Genomic DNA, 22,525 nt, shown 5'->3' with positions numbered 1-22,525 from the left:
ATCCAGTAAAGCTGGCAGAATGGTCTGATGGATGAAGCTCCTGGAACCAAGAATGTTCTTGGAGTTGTAGTCCTGAACCTGAATTCACCTGCTCTGTAATCTCAGACCTGTGGCTCCTTCTCCCCATCCTAGAAAGGAGAAAATACTGACCCCAGCTTTGAACTCAAAGTGGATGCTGAGAATAGCATGAGAAATAGAACTCAATCTGCACCTCCCCCACCCTCAGCCCAGGGAAGCTCTTTAGCAAAGCAGTGACGTGGGGCCCCTCAACTTTCTTGGGCAGCAGGTACTTTGAGATTCTGGGAGCAATGATGAATAAAAGCATACTGGGTAGGGCCCAGCCCCATGGCATAATGGTTAAGTTCATGTGCTCCACTTCAGCAACCTGGGTTTGTGGGTTCGGACCCCAGATGTGGACCTACACCACTCATCAGCCATGCTGTGGCAGCAACCCACATATAAAATGGAGGAAGATTGGCACAGATATTAGCTCAGGGATAACCTTCCTCAAGCAATAAAAGCGGCAGATTGGCAATGGAAGTCAGCGTAGGGCAAATCTTGCTCAGCAAAAAAAAAAAAAGTACACTGTGTAGTAGAGTCTGTATCTCTTGGATGTGGGCCTGAGCACTTAAGTTTCTTTCTGTCAAGCCCTTTTGGGAACTTGGATGAGGGAAGAGTTTGCAACTTCATCCATGTGATTCTCTCTTGTTTACAGGAAGTCTGTGGGATCCAAACATCACTGCTTGTAAGAAAAACGAGAAGATGGTGGAAGTGAATTTTACAACCAGTCCCCTTGGAAACAGATACATGGCTCTTATCCAAAATAACACCGTAATTGGGCTTTCTAATGTGTTGGAGGTACTTTTTTCCCTTCATTTCCTTAACGCCACTCCCATCCTCATCCTCCTGCTTTCCTTGTCTTGTTGAAGAAGAATGTAGACACTCTAGGATTCCCTTGACAGGCTCTTTTGAACTATCGTCCAAATGTGCTGGGCTGTTTTGATTAATTCAACAAAGAAAATGAAGTCCCTGGGGGCATCCCTGGAAATGTCCCTGTGAATCTAAAACCAACCAAAGGTAGAGGTTTCAGAAGTAGGACAGGAATCCTTATTCACGCACATTCAGTCCGAAGAACTGACAGTCAGTTTGGAACGGGCAGGTTCTTCACTGGCAGGCTTTGATCTACGCATGCACATGGCTCACAGTTCTTGGTTGTGTCTCACTCATCTGCACCAGAACAAACTGACTCGCACTTCTGTGGTGATTCCAGTGACTGGGGAAAGTGAAGGTGCTGTGGTCCAGGTAAGGTTTAATGAGGTGCTTTGGGGAGGGGTGGGGCCCTCGAGGACCGACTGCTCCACCACTGACAGCTTCTGATGAGTCCTTTCAAAGTTGGAGTGGCCGAGTGCTCCCCTAGTTTGCTCCTGCCAGTAGTCTTGTGTGAAGCGATGTTAGCGGGGAATCCTGGTCTGTCTTGACAGTGGTGACATCAGGAAGCTGACCGACAGTCATGGTCTCCATTGCTTTTATTAGTTGCTGTTGACTTTCCAAAGTGCTTTTATTTCCATTTTTTGCCACAGACCCTTACAGTAACTCTAGGACAGGAGTACCATTTTATTTTCAGTTTTAATTGCAAAAGGAAGTAACAGAGGATTTGAAATCAGAAGGTTTGGGTTCCCGATCAGTATATGAACTTTAAGTGGTAGCTGCCGGTCCTCTCAGGGCCTCAGGAAGTTGGACTAGCACATGCTCTCAGGTCCCTTTCAACTCTGAGTTTATGATGTGGGGCCAGGGAGGGTCCCAGTGGGACACAGCCACACCCAGAGATTTAAGGAGCTTTTATTGTCATTCCCTAGAACATAATGGCAGTGCTCAGACATGCCAGAGGGATCAATACCTGTCAGCATATTACGACTGCACCCCTTTTCTGGGGAACCAGACTTTCCTAGTCCCAGGGCACTTACCCATTAATAGGAGCTCTACTGCTGTTTTTTTCAGAGGAAATATTTGTATATGTATTAGGATGTGACCTAACCCTTTTAGATAAGGAAATTAACATGCTAGCAACATGTACAAAGTTTAGGTTCACAACCCAGGAGTCTCAGAAGGTGTTTTGGTCTTGGGTCACGGGTTTGGATTTTAGGGCTCTGTTCCAGTGGTGTGACCAAGGAAAAAAAGATCCTCTTACAATGCTGGGGGGGGGGGGGGGGGGGGGGGATGTGAAACGAGAAAAGAAGGGAAGAGAAGTTTTGGTGAGAGTAGGAATAATGCTGAGATTTTGAACTTTCTGGGACTCCCCTTTTTCCTTAGCTGACTCCGTATTTCCATACCTGTGGCAGTGACTGCATCCGACGCAGAGGAATCGTGGTGCTTTGCCCACACACAGGGGCCTCCTCCCCTCCAGACAACAGTAAGTGCCCGCTCACTCCCCCAGGAAGATCAGAGGCTCAGGATGGGGTGTGTATGTGCGGGGCGAGCATGAGGGAGAGCGTCCCTCCCTGTGCACGCTGAAACGGGGTGCAAGAGAAAGACGTCAGTGCTGTCCCAGAGAGCCTGAAATCTGAGTAAGAATGAAGGCTTTATTTATAAAATCACTCAAGATCTTTTATCAAGCAGGATTTACACAAGAGGGGAAAAAAATAAACAAAATGGATGTTCAGTGCCACCAGGATCTGGTGAAAAAAGTCAACGGCATAAAAGAACTGAGTATATAAGGAAACGTGCATTTCACTGCATTTTGATTTTCTTATCAGTCTCAGTAGCCCAGGCCTAGATGTGACTGTAACTTGATGTGGTCAAGCCACTAACATTTGGATAACAAATTAGGAACACTGGCACCAAAAGACACACCTTACTGGTGCTGGAGAGCAGCATGTTCTGGAAAATGTCTCTCTGTATTTAAAGATGTTAGTTCTTTCATTATAGGTGGACAAACTAAACGTTTTCGGAACTAGCCCAGGGGTGGGGTCAAAAGTTGGAAGGTGTCATTCTTAGAAACTCAGCCAAACCAACTGAAGACAACGTGGGTGCCTAACAATCCTGACTTGGGTGTGGGCCACAGTGCCTATGGATTCCTGAGCACTTGGTGTGCCTGAGCTTCCCTGATTGACATTCCTGTCGGGGGGGGGCAACATTACCCCCACATTTGTCAATCTAACAAAACAGCCTTTAAAAATGGCATCTATGTGTACTATGTATTAAGCAATTGCACCCAGAATAACATGAATTTGCCAAAGAACAAAAAAGAAAAAGGTGAAAATGCCTGTGTATGTGTGAAGTAAGAAGCCCAAGTGATTTTAGAGGACTGTTTTTAACCTGCTGGCTCCCAAATCCATTTTGAAGATCTGATGAAAGACCTGGACACGCTACAGAACACAGCAATCCACACACAGAACACAGCCCCCTAGAAATATACTGACCCTTGGTGTTAAAGGGATCAAAACTTCTATGAAGCATAGAGTAAACATCTGAGTTTCCAAACAGGAGACAAATTTGGTTTTCTTTGCTGAAGGTGAGTAAGCTTTGTCTTCCCCAGGCAGAAGCGTGCTGGGTGGCTGGCTGCCGTTCCTCCTCCCAGCTCTGCTGGTGGCCACGTGGGTGCTGGCGGTCGGGATCTATCTCACGTGGAGGCATGGTAAGGGTTATCATTCCATTCTTTAAAGAAACCTAAATAAGGAGGTAACATTTTGGTTTTTTTTAAAGGAGATTCTTCTAGAGGCAGTCACATTTTGGCATTAGACAGGAGTCAGCAGCATTTATTTAATGCCGTAGAACTCTCCTAAAAAGAGTGATGTAATGACTCACATCTGCCAAGATAAGCAAGGATCTGGACCTCCAGATCTGGTGACTATCACCAGTTTTATTTTTACCATTAAGGCATCTACAAGTACTGAAATGGGCAAAAGACAGCCAATAACAAACTGCATTTTACCTGTGATAGGTATTCTATGCTAGCTCCTACTTTTTAAAAATAATTCTTCCAAGGCATAAGAACAACGCTCACTTGAATTCATATACTCTAAGGACCTTGGCAAGTCTAAAACACTGAGGATCTCAACACAGAAATTGAGGACTTGAATATAGAAATCAGAGGATTTATATAGATACACAGCTGGAGGGAAGCCCACTGAAAACCTCTGCTTCTCCTCTTCTCCACATGGAGAAAAGGAACTATAAATGCAGCCTTTGAGCCATTTGTGATGTTGTAGGTAGAACAAGATTAATTTATGATCTAAGCTAAGAAAGCCATGTGGAACTCTGGCCTTGGGAATACTTATATTTAGATGATGTTGTTTGGGCTGTATTAGTAACAGTACTTGTTATACACAGTTCCTGTTCTATAGCACACATAGGACAGAATTCCAGTTAAGTTCCAGCTGAAATGGGGTACCACTTAATCGACAGAACTATAAAGAAACTCTGCCCCCTACAGGTAGAAAATGGAACAACTACTGAGTTGACCCGACCTAAAATAAGATGTGAAGGGCAGAGATCAGCTGTCCCTGTTTATATATGGCACTAAAAACACTAAAGGTACAACAACCTACCTAAAACAAAGTACCCTAAACCTAAAAGGTTTCTATGAATTTATCTGAAAAGACATGGCTTAAGAGGACTGAATTAGTGATAGGAATTTAGAAAATACATCTTTTAAAGCACCTTTAAGGTTTAAGCATCCCTGTGTTTCAGGTGACGTGTTCGAAAGGAACATCAGGGTATTTTCCTCTCTGGCAGTGACAATGCCCTGGGTGCTCAGCTGACATTCCCTAGCAAGACATCATTTATCAGCAATGGTTTAGACTAGAGAAAGGCTGCCATTTGCTGTTCATAGATAACAAATGCTTTTCTGCTCCCACAGAAAGGATCAAGAAGACTTCCTTCCCTACTACCGCGCTACTGTCCCCCATTAAGGTTCTTGTGGTTTACCCATCTGAGATATGTTTCCATCACACAGTCTGTTACTTCACTAAATTTCTTCAAAACCATTGCAGAAGTGAGGTTATCCTTGAAAAGTGGCAGAAAAAGAAAATAGCTGAGATGGGTCCAGTGCAGTGGCTTACCACTCAAAAGAAAGCAGCGGATAAAGTCATCTTCCTTCTTTCTAATAACGTCAACAACGTGTGTGATGGTACCTGTGGCAAGAGCGAGGGTAGCCCCCATGAGAACTCCCAAGACCTGTTCCCCCTTGCCTTTAACCTCTTCTGCAGTGATCTGAGAAGCCAGAATCACCTGCACAAATACATGGTGGTCTATTTTAGAGAGGCTGATACCAAAGATGATTACGACGCGCTCCATGTCTGCCCCAAGTACTGCCTCATGAAAGACGCTGCTGCTTTCTGCACAGAACTGCTCCATGTTGAGCAGCATGTGTCAGTGGGAAAAAGGTGGCGAGCCTGCCACAACAGATGCTCTGCCTTGTAGCCCACCCATGAGAAGCAAGAGACCTTGAAGCCTTCCTACCCCTCCAATTACAGGGAAAAAAAGCACCTGTGATGATTCTCAAGTTTATTACATGGGCTACTTGGAGGGAAGATTTTACATATATACACCTGTGTGTATATAATACACACACCTGCTTTAGCAATAGGAATAAGGAGGATTCATAACTGAATACATATGCCTTAGTGTAGTAATTTAAAATTTTTATGCCAATAAAGTTGTTACAAATATTACTAACTACTTGCAGCATTAAATAAAGAATGGAGACTACATTTATAATTATAAAGCTAAATCAATTTCATGCCTAAAAATCAAGAATAGTTATAATGTAAACTATAACCATTCTGATAATGCAATGATAAAGCACCTTCCAGCCCAACAACCAGTCTTGAATAATCCATGCACTGCAGCATTGTAGGTAGAATTACTTAGCTCTGTAACATTTCTAAGCTGAATTAATGAATACCAGATTTAACAAGCTGTCGCTAATTCACTCAGTAACTTCTTAGGTGAAAAACCATCTATTATACACACGTCTTTATTTTTAAGATAAGGAACACAGGAAATAAGCTGAACTCATCTTTGTCAACCAGATGACCTAGTATACGTGTAACCACTTGGATTATCTGGTATCTGCATAGGACGTTCCCTTCTGAACCAGAGCTGTGTCCTATCTGACCCTTGTACAGGCAACTTTAACATGAACACCAAAATACCTTACTTGCAGACCTGATGTCTACTTGTGCCCAAAGTTACCTATTAGAGGTCACTATCACAGTTCAGAGTTTCTTGGTTATTACATAACTTTTCATGTTCAAAACAAAAATAATTCCTGTTATGTTGGATGTTAGCCCTCTTGAAGTAATCTTTTTGTAAATGAGTTATTATAATGGTTTACTTAAGTAAAAACAGAAACTACCTAAGTTACAGAACACAGAGATACGTGGTATTTTAAGCCTTCCAATTTTTTATTTTCCTAAAAGCATCTTCTCCTTACTGCTGAGGTCACCAAAAGGTTGTTATATTAACAGATGTATTTTTCTAGGAATGCCTGTCTCTTTCACATAGTGCAATACTGAATCTGCTCTAGAACATGGATCAATTTCAGGTGGATGACTGTTAAAATGTATTTGTAGATTATCTCTAAAGGGCCATACCACTCCTTCGAATACCTCTTATGGATGAAATAAAATCAAAATGAGGCATAGAGTGAAAACTCACTGTGTTCAGCTTCACAAGCAGATACTTAATAATGGCTGAGGCAATATGTTTAATGTGGTAAAGCTCACTTATTTGTCATGATCACTTTTCACAGTGCTTATAACAGCTGGTAATAGAAGATGGACATGGCTTATATCAAAACTTGGACCAGAAACTAACTTTCTCTGAAACACCATCTACCAATTTCATGTATGCTATTATGTGAAAAACTACTATAAACAGAAATACATTATGCTTTTGGAACTAGGTAGCCAGTACTACATTGTGTTGAAACAGCCTAGAAACATAAACAAAATCAATATTGCATAAATTTAAAAAATCAAAGTACAATTTTCAGATTAAAGGCACACATTCCAAACAGTACTAGCAAGTTAAAATTTTGTTATTCTGGTGGACTGTTCTTTGATCCTAACCTGAGCAGATATGTAGGCTACTCCTATTTATGCAAAATGCTCCAATACCAGCATTTTTCCATATCCTAAGACTTCTAAACATCCTTTTTTTTTTTTTTTTTTTTTTTTTTGCTGAGGAAGACCGGCCCTGAGCTAACATCTGTGCCCATCTTCCTCTACTTTATATGTGGGACGCCTACCACAGCATGGCTTGCCAAGTGGTGCCATGTCCACACCGGGATCTGAACTGGCGAACCCTGGGCTGCTGAACTGGAACACGTGCACTTAACTGCTGCACCACCAGGCCGGCCCCCTTACTCTTTTCTATAGTCCACTCTTAACCTTCATCTCTTATCCGTCTCTACTTTTGTTTTTCCCCTGGCCTGCCTTCTCTCTTGGTAAGTGGGATGGTGGAAGCAGGTGCCTACAGGGAGTGGCAGTATCAGAATCAGCATTCTCTCTATCCTCTCAGGTCTCTGAGCCACAGGCTGTGCTCAGTGACTGGCTCCTGTCTCCTGACAATGCCTTTGCTTCCTCTGGTCAAGATCTCAGAAGGCTCCCCCAAGGCCTGGACCACTGGTGGTAACAGCCGTCTCCATTACTGAAATTTCCCTTCAGACTGCTCAGATTAAGGTCAACCATCATACTGAACACAAAGAACTCCACACACTGCCAATGGCTCTTCAGGGAAAGGAAAACTGGGGGCTTGATGATTAAGTTAGTAGCAATTACAGCAGTCATCTTGTTTATCTGCACAAGACAAGTTAAATCTAAATTATACCTAAATCATTTCTTAGGAAGGAAACGAGTTTTCCTTTTTACCTTTTGTTCTGTTTTGGTCAAATGACTGTTTTCTTTCCCCAAGCCCACCCTAGAGCATATCAGGTAACAAAATCCAGCCAGCCCAGCCTGAAGTCTTTGCCTCTGGAAATCTAGACCTGAATGGGCCCCAATCTTTTTTTGTAATCCAACACAAAATGGAAAAAAAAGTTTTTTCCTATTTGGAATTCCAAGAGGACATGAGTCATGTCATACGTGCTGCTGTCCTAGACAAGAGGGAAAATGTCATGACCGTACAGTTCTTCTCACAATTCAGGCACACAAATCACACACCCACCCCTCGTGGGTGCATCACACACTTAGAAGTCAACTTCAGTGAAGAGCTTCAACACCTAAGAACCACTCAACAGCAGCATTTTACCTCACTGGGGAATCTGTGCGACCCTGAGAAAGGGGCAGGAGTTTACCACTGAAGAGTAAATTCATGTTTATTCTCAAATGTCCTGACTACAAAACCAGCTCATAATTTCACACCAATGTCCTCATCATAAAAGTTAAAATTTATTTATTTTCCATGAAACTTAAGCATCTAGGCCAATAAGTTAAAAAGTGTATATTCTGTAAGAGTCTTTTATACCAAAAGGCTTGCTTGTGGTCTTCGACGGTGACTTTTTCCTTCCCGTTTCACCACACGAAAGCAGCACGCTCTCGTAACATGCGGACACCAAAGCGCTGCCACTCTCGCTGATAAATCCACAGTTCCTGTGTTGTATCCAAACAAGCCAACACTGCCCCTCCTTTCCACGCAATCAGCCGGGGATCCATGTCCTGGAAGGGATAAAGATATTCCAGCATAAGCAGACAAGACGTATACTTAATCATTTACTAGAATTTGGGGGTGAGAAAAACCCTGCTGAGTCAATACCTAATAAGCCAGATTTTCAACCTGCATTAAAGACCCATGCGGGACCCATGAACTACAGACATTTTTCTGTTTCAACTGACAAGAAAACTTTTTAGTTTTTATTACTGAAGGTGCTACTAGTCACTATTATTCATAAACAGTCAGGCCCTGTAGGCAGGAACATACGTAAGGAGATAATTTGAAGTTTGAGCGGAACAAATACATCTCACAACCCCTCCTTCAGGATTAAAATTAAATACGAACATTTACAGGAACTGTCTGTGAGATACAATGAAATATAGACACAATCTGTTTATAAATTCGTAGGTTTATGTTTCTTTTCAAGATAGTTCAAGCCAAAAAGATCCTTAAAGATCCACCTGGCCCAGGAACCAGCAGCAGATCCTTAACATGAGAGAGAGAGCAAAGTGGAGTTGTTCTGGCTGAGGGGAGAGAGCAGACTTGCCCCCACTAGTCCTTTCACAAAGTCATGCAGGAATCCAGTCCCCTGGAGCAGAGCTCCTCCCACCACCGCTGTACCCTGCTGGAAGTAATTTTTCCCACTTGCTCCAAGCCCTCAAGAACTCCCAGACACAAGCCCATGCCTCCCAGGATTCTATCCGTCCACAAACATTACAATTAGGAATAATCAATGCTGGTTTCATTTGTATACAGTCCAACTTGCACCACAAACAGCATACCTTGGGCCTTGTGATCACGTCTACATTTTCAATAATTCGCCTGAATGAAGGTGGCATTTTGTTGAGAATTCTGTGCTGCAGAAATTCTTGAGCTTTATGAAACATCAAACCACCTCCCACCACCAGGATGGAGCTGTACATCTTCTTTTTGGTATCATCAGATGCTGAAAAGATAGTGATATTCCTTCCACACTTTTTCTCCATATCCATCACCTCCCTAAGCCACCAACATCTCTTGCCTGGACAACTGTAAGAGCCTTAAGGGTCTCTCTCCAACTCACCCTCAATAATGTGGCCAGAGGAATCTTGCCAACACCAGTGTGAGCATGTTGCTGGCCGCACCCTCATTCTGCTACTTGCACGATCAGGACCAAAATCTCTAACGGGACCAACAAAGTTCCACATGGTGTGTACTTACCACTTCTCTAGTCTGACCCTCGCACCCTGTTTCCCAGCCAAACTGGCCTTCATCCAGGCTTCTTCTGCCTAGAATGCCACCCGATCTGAGACTGCCTAACCCCCACTCACCCTGTAGATCTCTCTCAAGCGGCTCTTCCTCAAGGAAGCCTTCCCTGCCTGCCGCCCTCCACACCACCCCATACTGAGCAGAATCCCTTGTTAAATCCCTCCAACCGAAACTCTCAGTCAGTACCCTTCAGTTCAATTTTGTAGTACCTGCCACAGTTGTAATTTCACATTTATGTGATAAATTGACTTATTTCAGTCTCCTCCACTAGGCTATATGCTCAACGATGCCAGGAACCAATTCCCAACACCTGACAATGCAAGCACAAACTATGCACTCGATAGTTTTTGAATAAATATGCCACACTACACAACCACCCTGTGAACAGTTCACTTAACTGCTATCTCCCCACCTCCCCAAATGTGCTTACAACAGCAGTCTATACTATGAAGGATGGCTTTATCCAGACCCAGGGCTTTCCCTTCAAACAGCGAAATGGCAGTCTTCCTGGACATCAGTGCAGTGAGGGCCTCCTCAGAATCATTGCCAGCCATCAGACAGTCTCCCTGAGAGGATCCCAAATCCACCTCCTGGGAATGGAGTCTTTCTGGAAGATCAGAGGACTGGCCACGAAGATCCCCTTCAAATCCAATGGGTTTGGATGCAGACTTCCGGTCAGCAGTAGCTTTTGCAGACTTTAAATCAATGAAAAGAACAACCAAGTAGATGGTATGACCATGACAGAACGCTGCTCATGTTCTCCAGCTAGATCCCCCACTCCCTCCCTCCCTACTGTACACTACTACAAAAGGAGGGCTTGTCACCATGGTGCAGAGAGGAAATACACCATAGTGTACAACCAACCACCTGGTACCCACTCCCACATAACCTAGAGTGAGAGGTGGTGTACAGAGATGAGGATGTGCTGACAATTCCAAAGCAGTCACTGGCAGGCAGGGCAGGTCTCAGAACCTTACTATTACTGGTTGAGTTTTAAAATTGAAATGTCAGTGTAGATGGACTTTTCCCCCCCTTGAACTATGTTTTTAAGTGGAGTATGTCAGTGGAATTTTTGGACCAGCAGCTGTTATGGAATCCTCATTTTCAGACCTTGTCTAACCACCTCAGGCTCACCTTTGGGACAGGAACAAAGACTAGAAAAGGTTTACAGCGCTCTTCTCTCCATCATGAGCTGCTGTTTTGTTGGCAGATGATAGCTTTAATTTGCGCCCCTGCATCAGACATTCTATTACTGCGATCAGCTTTGGACAAAGGAATTCAGGTCTTTGCCTATGCCACACACCTTTCACATTAAAATTAAAAAATGGGTGAGATTTTACTGGAAATACTTACTACTGGATAAATATTCAAAAGTAGACAATGTAAGTAAATAATATACACCAAATTCGTTATTAACTTGTAAATGTGTGGACTGGTATTCTGAAAACTAGATTAACGTCTGCCGAATGAAGAAATCTGTCATCCAAATTTAAATTTAGACTTCATTTCATCTACAGTTCTAAAATAGTATCAGCTTTAGTATGCTGTAAGATTGCAGTGGCTGCCATAATCCATTAAACATGAGCAAACTTCTCCTTCAGGGACAAAACTGTCTCCTTTCACACCAGAATTACTGCAGACCTGTTCCTGCTTGCTCTGTGTAGCCAACAGGTAATGTTCATCATGAGGATCCTCAGGGTCGCCCTGGGACCTGTGCTGCAAAGTTGTCATTTTTTGTCCAACAATCCCAAAAGTTGCTGGGTAAAACAAAGCCATTGGAGCCTGTGCATGGAAAGAAAGACATTGACCAATCAACTGAGGATACTCCTCTTGAAAAAACGAACCCATTAAATTTCGTTCTTCCAAAAACAAAACAAGCAGATCAGATCCTAGAAGTTAGACTGGGTAGCATTCTTTTTTGGGAGTAGCATTACTTCCTTAGTGCACGATAGGCCAGAAAACTCACGTATCATCCAACTGAACGGGTGATATGATACCTCAGAGAGAAATTTCAAAGCAAATGTACAGTACCTAGCAATCTACTTTATAATTTCCTAATAACAATGGTGCCCCTCTCTCTCATTAACAACCAGTCACATAGTGGTTAATTCAAAAGCCCTCAGATCTACTGTAATCCGTACTCCATCCGTTGCTTAAATGTTGGTTTAGCAGATAATCCACAACCAGTTGACATTCTGACCTCACGAGGTTTCCAGCAAGTGCACATTCTCTCAGTCTGACTGAACATGGCTGACTTTCTTTCTACCCATGGAAACATACACGCATACATTACCTGGAGTTTTTCATCTCCTAATCGAAACTGGTAAAGTAGGGCAGGGGAATCTGGATGTCGAATCTGAAACTCATGGTCCTGAAGCCCAGATATATCCTGATTCCAGGAAAAGATGCTGTCAGTGGATCAGTAAAAGTGCATGTAAACTCCTAAAATTACAATTATGCCTCTCTACCATCTAAATCTCACCTATAAAAAGACTGCCCTACAACTTTCTACCACTCTCACTGGAACTTAATAAAACAGAGTTCAATTGTACCTTGCCTCCCTTTTAACATTTCCGAAATTTCCAGCATCTGCATTTTTTTTGTTTTCTTCATTATCAATATACACTAATATAAAAATGACTGAAATCAATAAGCCAATTCTCTCAATAACTGGGGAATGTTACCTAGTCTTATGTTTCTCAAAATTTTCTTATTCAGAATATTGCTTGTAAAAGGTAAAAAAAAAAAAAAAAAGTCTAAAACAAAACAAAAAAAAATGTAGCAATCCACATACAGCAATGATTAAACGCTGACTGTTCACAATACTAAGAAACTGCTTCAAATGGTGCCATGTCTGTACCTAAATATTTACCAGCCTACTACTCATTACACCTAAAGGTTTATCTTCATCCTTTATCAGAATGATCATAGATCCTACAAAGAAAGAAATTTGCTAACCTCTCTTCCTTAGAAAAACAAGCTGTGTTTTTCAGAGCCTGAGACACATCCTCATGGCTCTGACCTCACCAAGAAAACTCACTCCTTAAGAGCTTCAGCCTCAAGGCTTTATCACCTAGAGTTGACAGAGTAGCATGATACTGTTAAATTTTTAACTGCCTTTTAAATATCTTAAAATTTTCCTGAAAACAAAAATAATCAGCAATTTTGATTTTGCTCTCACCTGATCTAAATGACAAAAAGTTTCTTTAAGGTGCTGCAGAAGAAGGCAATCCATTTTATTTGTTAACTGGCATTCTCTGTATGGGAACCCAGCTCGCTGCATCAGCCAGTAAAAACATCTTGACACATCAGATCCCCCATATGCCAGACAGAGCCTAGAGTTAAGAGAAAAGGGCAGAGAAAGTGCAAAGGGTGATTCAAGAACTCCATTAGGCATGGTGAAACATAGCAATTTTCAAAAAATGTTTGTTGCAGGAATAAATTAAAGAAGGAAAGGACAGAATGGATGGATGGGAGAAAGGCAACTCTGGAAAAAACCAGTGGTGGGGCACCCAGAAGCAGTCATGCAGTTTGTAAAACGTCTCCAAGAAACAGAACACACATTATTAAATCCAGCTCATTTCCAAGTCAACATGTTCACTATATGACAGCTGTTTGCCTGTCTACACTCACTGGCATGTCAAGGTGGCAGGCACTGACACCCTAAGACAAACTGATGGGAGATTAGAGAATGCTAGCCAAACTGAATGTTTCTACAATTCGGAAAGACCACTGCTGAGTTACTTTAGTGGTACAAGACCTGGGTCTAGTGTTTTCTTCATACTTTGAGCCACTGGCATTACATAATGTAAACAAGAGATGAGCCAAAATAACTTATTTCGAGTTTTTGAATGCCTGGTAGCTTGGGGTGAGAGGGAACAGATGAACCTTTCTCATGCATTGCCTGGGCCCCCTTTGACATTTGTTTCTATACTCTGACACTCCAACTACTTATGTGAGGGACAGGAAGAACTAAAGCATCCTAAAGCAGCCATCCTGGGAACACTGCATGCTGCAGGAGCCCACATGTGCACTGCCTGGCCTGCTTACCTGGGTTGGGCTTATCTCAGGAAGGACAAGCAGCAAACCTGCCCTGACAGTTATTTTATTGACTTTTGTTTCAGTGATGCCATCATGAAGGAATCTGACCACCACAAAGTTATTCATCGCTCACTGAACACAATTATGACAACAAACGCAAATACTCAAAATGCTAGCTAGCCAAAGAATTCAGACCTGAACACCTATTTTCTGTTATACAACTTGCCTAAATAAAGCTTTGCTGTGAGTGTAATTGATATCTCTATGTCAGACCACACAAAAGACATGGAGCTGATCTCTGCAGGAAAGCACACAACCACTCTGGGACATTCAGGAGCTCCTGACTGAACCCACATGAGAGTTCCAATGGGAAGGGTAAAATCAGTCGTTTGTAGCCTTATAGAAGTCACATGTCCAGAATAATGCTGGTTTCCTATGCAAAATTTGAATATATAATTCCTTATAAAAATTTCTTTCTAATTTGTGATGCTTTATAGTTGAACAGACTGTGAGGGGAGGACGAGGAATGCCACCTCCTGAGTCCCTTACCGAGTGTTCCGATGGGAGACCCCATCCTCCACGCAGCACACGCTTGTCTTCTGGTCTCCAACATCTACAATACACGTGCTGCTTAAACCACTTCCAAAGGTGGCGCACACAGACTCCTGATGGACCACAATCCCTGAAAAAACAAAAGGCAGAGGAGTGCTCAGCTGGGGAGCAGTGAAGATCCTAAGACAAATAATCAGCAAAAGTCTAGGAGTCTCTGGGCAAGTGTCCAAGCATCACGGATCCTCTCAAATAAGCATTTCAGCAAGGTAGTGAATTAGATTAACTTTGTCAGTAATAAAGAAAAGAACCTCATTTCAAGTAGGTTTCAATGGAATATCAGACATACCTGAAAAACCCATCTTCATTAGGATCATATTCACTAATTCTTTCACATGCTGTTTATTATAGATATCAGGAATTAACAAGATACATCTATAATACTAAAAAGAAGAACAAAGAAAAAAGATTAAATAGTTAACACTAAAGTCCAGTCAAAATAAATGTCACCACACCTGTCTTCAGAGAGGATTCTCTCTAGAGGAGGAGCAGCAATGGTTAGAGGCCCAGAATAAAAACTCAAACCTCTCTGTTATTTCTTGGGTTTTATGAAAAAACAGAAAACGTTAAAGTTTGGGCTGTTTTTTCCTTTGAATTATTTAAAACTTCTGAAATAAAAAATAAGACAAGTGATGTATCTGAAAAAGGTCCAGAGAGGGCTTATAAACATGAGGAAGCTTGCTGACTGCAGAATAGTAGAGAGACACCCAAGAAACAAACAGAATAAGAAAAAGAGAAAGCAACAGAGGGAAACTCAGTGAAGAAGAAAAGATACCCTCAACGCCTCAAGGCTGAGAATGCTTCAAGGACACAGTATTACAGACAACTCCATAATGTGTACTTTTATTGACCAAAAATCTTAAAGACAATCCAAGTACTGGGAATTTCAGCTCACCTTTAAATCTTTCAGTGGGATTTCCAAGTATTTTTGTATTGCATGAGACCATATTACTTCGATATCTGCCAGAACAGCCGTAAGGGAGCCCCCAGGTCCTGGGTGAATATTTAACTGACCTCTTCTAATAGGCCAGTGGATATTATAACAATCCAATGGATTAACATACAAGGCCTAGAAAAGACAGGGAGATGAATACATTGTTAAAACTCTTCTCTCACGGTTTTCTGGGTTCACATTCAAAAATCTAAGGCCAGAAATTATCATTAACATTTGCTGAATGTTCTAAATGCTGAGAGTGTAGAATCTAACATTTCAGGAGACAATATGAATATCTGGTCCTCAAAGTAGGATTATGGAATGCTAGGAAACAATAATTGGATGGCAAAATAAATGAACTTTTTGACTAGGATCAGGTTTTCTCCTTCCATTTCACTGTAAAGAAGTTTCCTACCTCTTCTCCTACCAAAAATTCAGGGTGATGAGATGTGTTTGTCCACTTGTTTCCAGAACAGTGATCTAAAATTGCAGGTCGCATCTGCTTGTTGTAGGAGCGTGCCTGCAATGAAAGAGCATCAGAAAATTCTCTGAATTTATGCAAGAAAAAAAGTGGGGGGAGTAGTATGAGTCCCCTTTTCCCCTCTCTCTCAGAGACCAGGTAAAGTGGCAAATCTTAATCACAAATCCAAGATATCTGGCAAAATACTGACTGGTAACAAAAGGATTCTCTTGCCCTCTTCTGCAATCTTGATTTTTTCTGCGATTTTAATGCCTAGGCTGTGATTCACAGCCAGTCCATAATTAATACTACACTCTGCTTAAAGTCGAATACAAATTTTTATATCATACTGACTCATGCTCATACCTAATAGTACTGGTTTATCGTATAAAACGGCAAATGTAGTAAGAATACAGCTTCCCAATAAGATCCTGGAATTGTACACTTAATACTCTCAGGTAAACTGTAAATTTTCATCAACTTGCTATAAGAACCACAACCTCAAAAATTATTTGGCTTGCCTAAGCATTTGTGACACTGATTCAGGTATTCCATAGGTGGCTATGAATGTTCTTTCTTCCTATTTTAAGGAAATCTCATCTTGCGTCTGCATAATGAAATAGGGAGAGCACACAATGGCATTATGATATAGTAGCTGTGGTAAAAGAACAAATCTAAGGAGTTGAGACTGAACCTGTTCAGGGGACACGGGAATCCGTCTTGTACCATTTGACATCTTTTTAGACCATATTGCTTGATCCACCATTTTAAGACCATTTTGTCTTTGTTCGTTACTTTCAGGTTTCTGGGAAAAAAGAATGAAATATGAGCAGTACGAAGGATTTGGTGAAAAAGAAGGCAATTTGGCAAACTAGTAATTTAATCCAGCAATGGGAAATGCTCCCTTGTCAATAAATAGCATTTCCTTAATCTCTGCCATATGTATTAATCTTCAGAATTCAAAGTAATCTTTTTATTATTTATAATAAAAGTCAGAAAGGAACCCTCACCATAAACCAACTATTTGCAAAAATCTATAACCTCAAATGACTTCTGGTTGATAAAATTTTTCCTAGCACCCCTCAGAGCATAGCTACTTTATATTGACAAACTACTTCAGAGACTCTTCCATACATCTACATAATTCTCAGGTTTACAATTTTATAACAATGTTATATTACTTCATGTGTTATTTTGCTTAATCAACAAGTACTCAACTTATTGTGATACAGTAAAGAATGTAAAATACCCATAAATATTTGTGTAGATATGTTTTGTTTTCTTTCCATTTTTATTCCTGAGATTTATTCCCTAAAGTAGAATTCTAAGATCCAAAGACATAGGTGAATTTTAGACTCTTATGTCGTCAAGTTATATTTAAATTTAGAAGTGGACTTAAGTATAGTCTGCTAGTTATGTCAAAAATTGGAATCCTAGGGCTTACTATCAGAATTATAGAAACTGCAAGTTCCTAAAACTATCCTCAATTTAAAACTTAAAAGTGGATTACAATGCAATATATATATTTATCACCTATCTTGAAAATTTTTCCTAAAAATTACTATCTGCAAAAAGTAAGTGTTGGGGCCAGCACTGTGGCCACATGGTTAAGTTTGCATGCTCTGCTGTGGCAGCCCAGGGTTTCATTGGTTCGAATCCTAGGCACGGACATGGCACCGCTCATCAGGCCATGATGAAGCAGTGTCCCACATGCCACAACTAGAAGGACTCACAACTAAAAAATACACAACTATGTACCAGGGGGCTTTGGGAGAAAAAGGAAAAAAAATAAAATCTGTAAAACAAAAAAAGTAAATGTTTACTGCCTTTAAATTATGATTTGACCTAAGATTGTAATAAATGTTTATTGTGGCAATTCAATTTGCTTATGGACTGAAAATATGAGCTCAGTTTAAACTCTAAGTGTCTGGAAGAGAAAATATGGCAGTCAGTTAATAGAGACTCGAACGTATCACTTCAAGTGACAATTCTGTATCTTCCATTAAGATCACATTTATCAATACTCAATTCATCCTGATGGTTAAAAAAAATTGGACTTACTTTTGTTATAATTATTTCTTTACAATCTATCAGATGAAAAATGACATTTGTAATCCTGAATGATGCTATTGTTTTAAAACCCATTAAAGCTACAAATGTAATTATTCAAGATAACTGTGTACGCTTGGATGTCTAAGCCCTCTCAAGGAAATAACCTTGGGCTTTCTCTCCAGGTTCTCCAACTCTGACTTACATTCAGTCCCTCCCTTAGGAGCCAGTTGTCCTTGTATGCGGGCTGCCCTTGTTGTTTGTGTCTTCGTGCAATGACATGAGGAATGCTGGCAGGAAGGGTGTCTGTGGCTCGACCAATCCTTAAAGTTGTTGAACCTGGATGTATGACGACGATGAAGTTGCTCTGGATTTGCTGCAAATATAAAACACAGGAGTGTGCCCTTAGTAAATAATCTGCAGGTAACAAGTTAAATAACACATAGTAACAAGCTAGACTAAGAAGCTAGTTTCCTGTAATGACTATTGAACTCAAAGGTATCAAAATAATTCAGTAAACAGAGTTCTTTGAGAGGCATCTGGTTACTGCTCCCTGCCTGAATACAAACTCATTTTGTATCTCTGTGTTCCTAGGATCCGACTCACAGTACACAGCCCAACAAATATTTGTTTAAATTAATAAAACCATAATCACCCAATGTAAATTAACCTGCAATTACTGGACATTTCTGTGCCAGGCACTGTGGGTACAAGGGGTACCAAGAATAAGTCCCGACTGTCAGAGATGCTTCTGTTTACCAGGGAAGACAGTCAAACAAGGAATAAGAGTGTAGGGAATACTATGACTAGTAAAGTGCTGGTTCCCTAAATTTGAATCACCTAAAGATGCTTGTACAAAAAAAAAGAAAAAATGACCCTAAGCCTCCCACTACAAATTTTCTAATTCGGACTCTCCAGAGAGAAAGCTGAGGAGTCTGCAATTTTCAAAAGCTCCTGAGGTGATTAATATGATCACTCAGGTTTAAAACCACTGGTTGAACAGGTGACGGAAAAAATTAATGTAAGGAGAAAAGTATTATTTTGTAATCCTGGGAAGTAAGACCCCTTCCAAGTGCGTGCATAAACCGTATTTTGGTCATTGTTTTTAAAAACTTTACCGTTGTTGGTTCTGTGCTACTTACCTGATTGGACAAAAATCTGGGGTTAAAAAGCCCAAGTTCACAATTCTATCCTCATAAGTCAGATAACTTGGCTGCATTTCACAATCCACTCTCGGGAGACAGTGAACAAGGACTGATAAAGCACAAATCAGGACAGTGGAGTGGGGACTGTGGACTTTACTTTCAGATGGTAATTGTTTTAGATCCATAATTCACAAGGGGGCAGAATCTAATCTGAATCACCTGGGGAACCTTTACCATGTAAACTTGTTGGAGACCCAAAGCTTCAGTAGGGAGTGGGGGAAGGAAGAAGAGACCCTGACAATCCCTTTGACAACAGGATCCTCTGTTAAGAGCTAGCATTCCAGCGTGACTCCTCAGCTAGCACCTACTCTGCCTGCCCTGAGTTAAAGTGGTGTCTTCTTGGCAAGTTTCCACTTAAAACATTTCCACAGCTTGCCAATTAGATTAAGTCCAGAACCTCAAAGATCAAGACCCTGCCTACTTCTCTAGGCTTACTCTGGAACAACTTCCTTTTTGGTCTCTCTCTCTTTTTTCGTTTTTTCACTTGAGGAAGATTAGCCCTGAGCTAACATCTGTGCCAATCTTCTTCCACTTTTTTTTTATATGGAGGTTGCCACCACAGCATGGCTGACGAGTGATATAGGTCTGCACCCAGGATCCGAACCTATGAACCTGGGCTGCCAAAGCAGAGCATGCCAAACTCAACCACTATGCCACAGGGCCAGCCCCGCTTTTTGGGTCTCTTTAATCCTCCCAATCTAGGTGTCTCTTGATTTCTTAACTCACCATGCTGACTTCTAGGCCTTCACAAAAGCAATTCCCTTTGCCTACAATATTCTTTCTCTCTGGTAAATCTTACTGCTTCCCTTAGGTTTGAAGTTAAATGCCATCAGACTAGGTTTGCTCGTCCCCCTGCAATACACAGTCATGTGTCGCTTAACAATGGGGATACATTCTGAGAAATGTCTCACTAGGTGATTTCATAGTTGTGCAAACATCATGGAGTGTACTTACACTGACCTAGATGGTATAGCCAACTACACACCTAGGCTCTATGGTACTAATTTTATGGGACCACTGTCGTATATGCACTCGGCCATGGACTGAAACATCGTCATGCAGCACATGACTGTAATCTTAGAGCATGCCTTCTTTTCATGACACTTGTCACTCATAATTATTTACTGTCTGCCCTCCCAACACATAAAACTCTTCTTGTGAAAAGGGCTCACTTCTGTCTTGTTCACTACTCTATGCCGGCACGTGGTACACAGAGCCAGGGGGTAACTGTTGAATGAGGATGGCATCACTTTCACACAGCATGATGTTGAACAGTACTTCCCAAGCTTTTTGTGCTGTGGCAGACACCATCTGTCCAGCAGACTGGGACAAACAGATGAGGCTGCCTGCCATCAGGGATACCCATAACTTTGTTAATGGCACACAGGCTACTGGACATTGAGAAGTTCTGAGGTAGTACATGTAGTATCCAAAAGTATAGACAACTATTTTTAATAATTACATATTTATTTTAATGTATTAGAAAAAAAAACTAGCTGGTACATCCTACATATTATTTCCTGGATACTACGGCTTAAGATAAGATGGAGTAAAAAAGTTACCAAGCAAACTACAGCTCAGGTGCCACAGAGGACAGGGAAAAACCAGAGAGTGTTAAACAACTGACTGAAGTTAAGGAAATGTGGCTACAGTGGTTAAGGGCTCAGGCATGGAGTCACAGATCTGGCTTCAAATTCAGACTGCATCACTTCCTCGCTCTGCTGAAGTTTCTACCACAGAGAGTTACTGCAGGGATTCAGAGTTAATCAAGTAGCTCAGAGTCTGGCTGGCGCTTCAAAAGTTCTCTATCACCTTGAGAAGGGGCCAGACTCTTTGGCTTATATGACCATCATGATACGGCCCCTGCTAAGATCTCCAGTCTCATCTCTTGCTTCCTCTTCTTCCTCAACTCCATGCTGATCTCCAACACTTCACATCCTGTTCTCGCCCCAGGTCTCTTCCGCGCTGTTCTCTCTCTCTCAGATTCCTCCTTCCCCCTGCCTAACTCCTAATCATCCTTCAGGCCTTAGTCCAGACATCACTGCCTCTGAAGAAACTGTCCCAGACCATCAGGGCTGGAGGAGGTAGCTTCTGCGGGTGCCCAGTAACTCCACAGGGTCCTCCCACCCCACGCTCTGACACCTGTGGCCCCACCACAACTGCGAGCTCTCCCTCCAGCTTCCCCCTCACAGAGCAGGAGAATCCTAGAGGGTGAGAACCCGCAGGGCCCTTAGTCTGACATCCAGTCTGCCCCTCAACTAGACAGATGGAGAAACTGAGGCCTGTGCAACAGTAATAACCCCCCTGAGGGCTTACCATGTGCCAGGCACTGTGCTGTGTATTTTACAGCCGCTGCCTATTATCCTTAACCCCTCTACCAGTGAGGAAGCGCCCTCAGAGATGTCCAACACGAAATTCTGAGCATTTAAATGCCTCCTGACTTCTGCTGAGAACGATACCTTGCCTCTGCCCGTTTTCCCATGGCAATGTTGGTGTTTCCTTCACTAGTAAGATTATAAATATCAACGCCCTGTGCCTGCCATGCTACTTGCAAATAACGTTTTTCTGGTTGGTATGGCTTAATCTTGCTCTCTCTTTGACACACTAGTTCCTAACGTTTATTCAGACAAACGTCTACCTTCTCCCTCCTTTTAAGCTTGACATGACCTCCAACTACCTGAGATTTCCTTAACCGAGAAGAAAGTCTGAACCCTAACTCTCCGTCACCAGCACTGAGAGATGCTCCCTGGGAGCCAGGCCCGGCGCTAAACGCCACCTGCGACCGCTGAAACCTCAGAGCAGCTCGGGAGGCAGGGGACAGCCCCGTCCTCGGTCACCGCGGGGACGCCGAGGCTCGCACGGCGGCTGGTGGAGGCGGGCGGTGGGGACGCGTCAGTGACCCGGCCGCCCGGCCCCGCAGCCCCCGGCGCTGCCTCGCCCCGGCGTCCCGACCCGCGACGACCGGGACGGGTACGGGCACCCCCTGCACCCCCCACGAGGGGCGCCCCGAGGCTGTGCACGGCCCCGGCCTCCCCACCCCGCCTAGAGGCCGAGGGGCCGAGGGCGAGGGACCCCAGCCGAGACCTGCCCCCGGGGCCTCACCTCCTGCAACGACTCCGGCACCAGCGCGGGCACGATGGGCCGCTTCACGCCGCGCTGCTCCTTCTCCTTCTCCCCGCCCTTCTCCTTCCCGTTCTCCGCGTCCCCCTTCTCCGCCTGGGTCATTGCGGCCGCCAACACCCACCAGCCTCCAGCCCCAGAGCGGCGCCGCGACCACCAGAGCGCAAGGACCCTCGCGCAGGCGCAGCCTCCGTGCCAGCTGCC

At 42.7% G+C, this 22,525-nt stretch overlaps 2 protein-coding genes across 3 annotated transcripts in view; one reads left to right on the top strand and one right to left on the bottom strand.

Moving 5' to 3' along the window:
- Nucleotides 1-7,171, top strand: part of IL17RB (interleukin 17 receptor B) — a 15,424-nt gene extending 8,253 nt beyond the window's left edge. Inside the window, exons 7-11 of the mRNA XM_046652186.1 lie at nt 716-858; nt 1,237-1,302; nt 2,311-2,410; nt 3,536-3,634; nt 4,859-7,171. Coding sequence (XP_046508142.1) covers nt 716-858; nt 1,237-1,302; nt 2,311-2,410; nt 3,536-3,634; nt 4,859-5,421 — 971 coding nt within the window. The 3' untranslated portion in view covers nt 5,422-7,171. The remainder of the gene's footprint in view (nt 1-715; nt 859-1,236; nt 1,303-2,310; nt 2,411-3,535; nt 3,635-4,858) is intronic.
- ACTR8 (actin related protein 8) lies at nt 3,546-22,525 on the bottom strand. 2 transcript variants are annotated; one of them, XM_046652129.1, is made up of 14 exons: nt 22,304-22,525; nt 18,202-18,372; nt 16,642-16,752; nt 15,903-16,007; nt 15,449-15,622; nt 14,843-14,936; nt 14,494-14,626; nt 13,085-13,238; nt 12,197-12,292; nt 11,545-11,685; nt 10,334-10,598; nt 9,438-9,601; nt 8,470-8,660; nt 3,546-3,666 (listed from the first exon to the last, which is right to left on the bottom strand). In XM_046652129.1, the coding sequence occupies exons 1-13, from the start codon at nt 22,424-22,426 to the stop codon at nt 8,517-8,519; spliced, it is 1,875 nt and encodes a 624-aa protein (XP_046508085.1). In that variant the 5' UTR covers nt 22,427-22,525; the 3' UTR covers nt 3,546-3,666; nt 8,470-8,516. The 2 variants fall into 2 exon arrangements, with proteins under 2 accessions (XP_046508085.1, XP_046508077.1); XM_046652121.1 differs by lacking the exon at nt 3,546-3,666 and having other exon boundaries at nt 8,372-8,660.

This window comes from Equus quagga, chromosome 1 (assembly GCF_021613505.1).
Source record: "Equus quagga isolate Etosha38 chromosome 1, UCLA_HA_Equagga_1.0, whole genome shotgun sequence".
NCBI classification, from domain to species: domain Eukaryota; kingdom Metazoa; phylum Chordata; class Mammalia; order Perissodactyla; family Equidae; genus Equus; species Equus quagga.
The sequence above is the reverse complement of the archived record's forward strand: the minus strand, read 5'-3'. Positions and strand labels throughout refer to the sequence as shown.

Bases quoted from the DNA above. Each gene is read 5' to 3' on its own strand.
- ACTR8 (XM_046652129.1), bottom strand. From the start codon at position 22,426: ATGACCCAGGCGGAGAAGGGGGACGCGGAGAACGGGAAGGAGAAGGGC. The intron at 15,623-15,902 runs GTAGGAAACTTC...TGTCTTTTCTAG, and splicing joins AATTTTTGGTAGGAGAAGAG to GCCTTGTATGTTAATCCATT. The intron at 13,239-14,493 runs GTAAGGGACTCA...TCTTAACTCTAG, and splicing joins GTCTCCCATCGGAACACTCG to GCTCTGTCTGGCATATGGGG.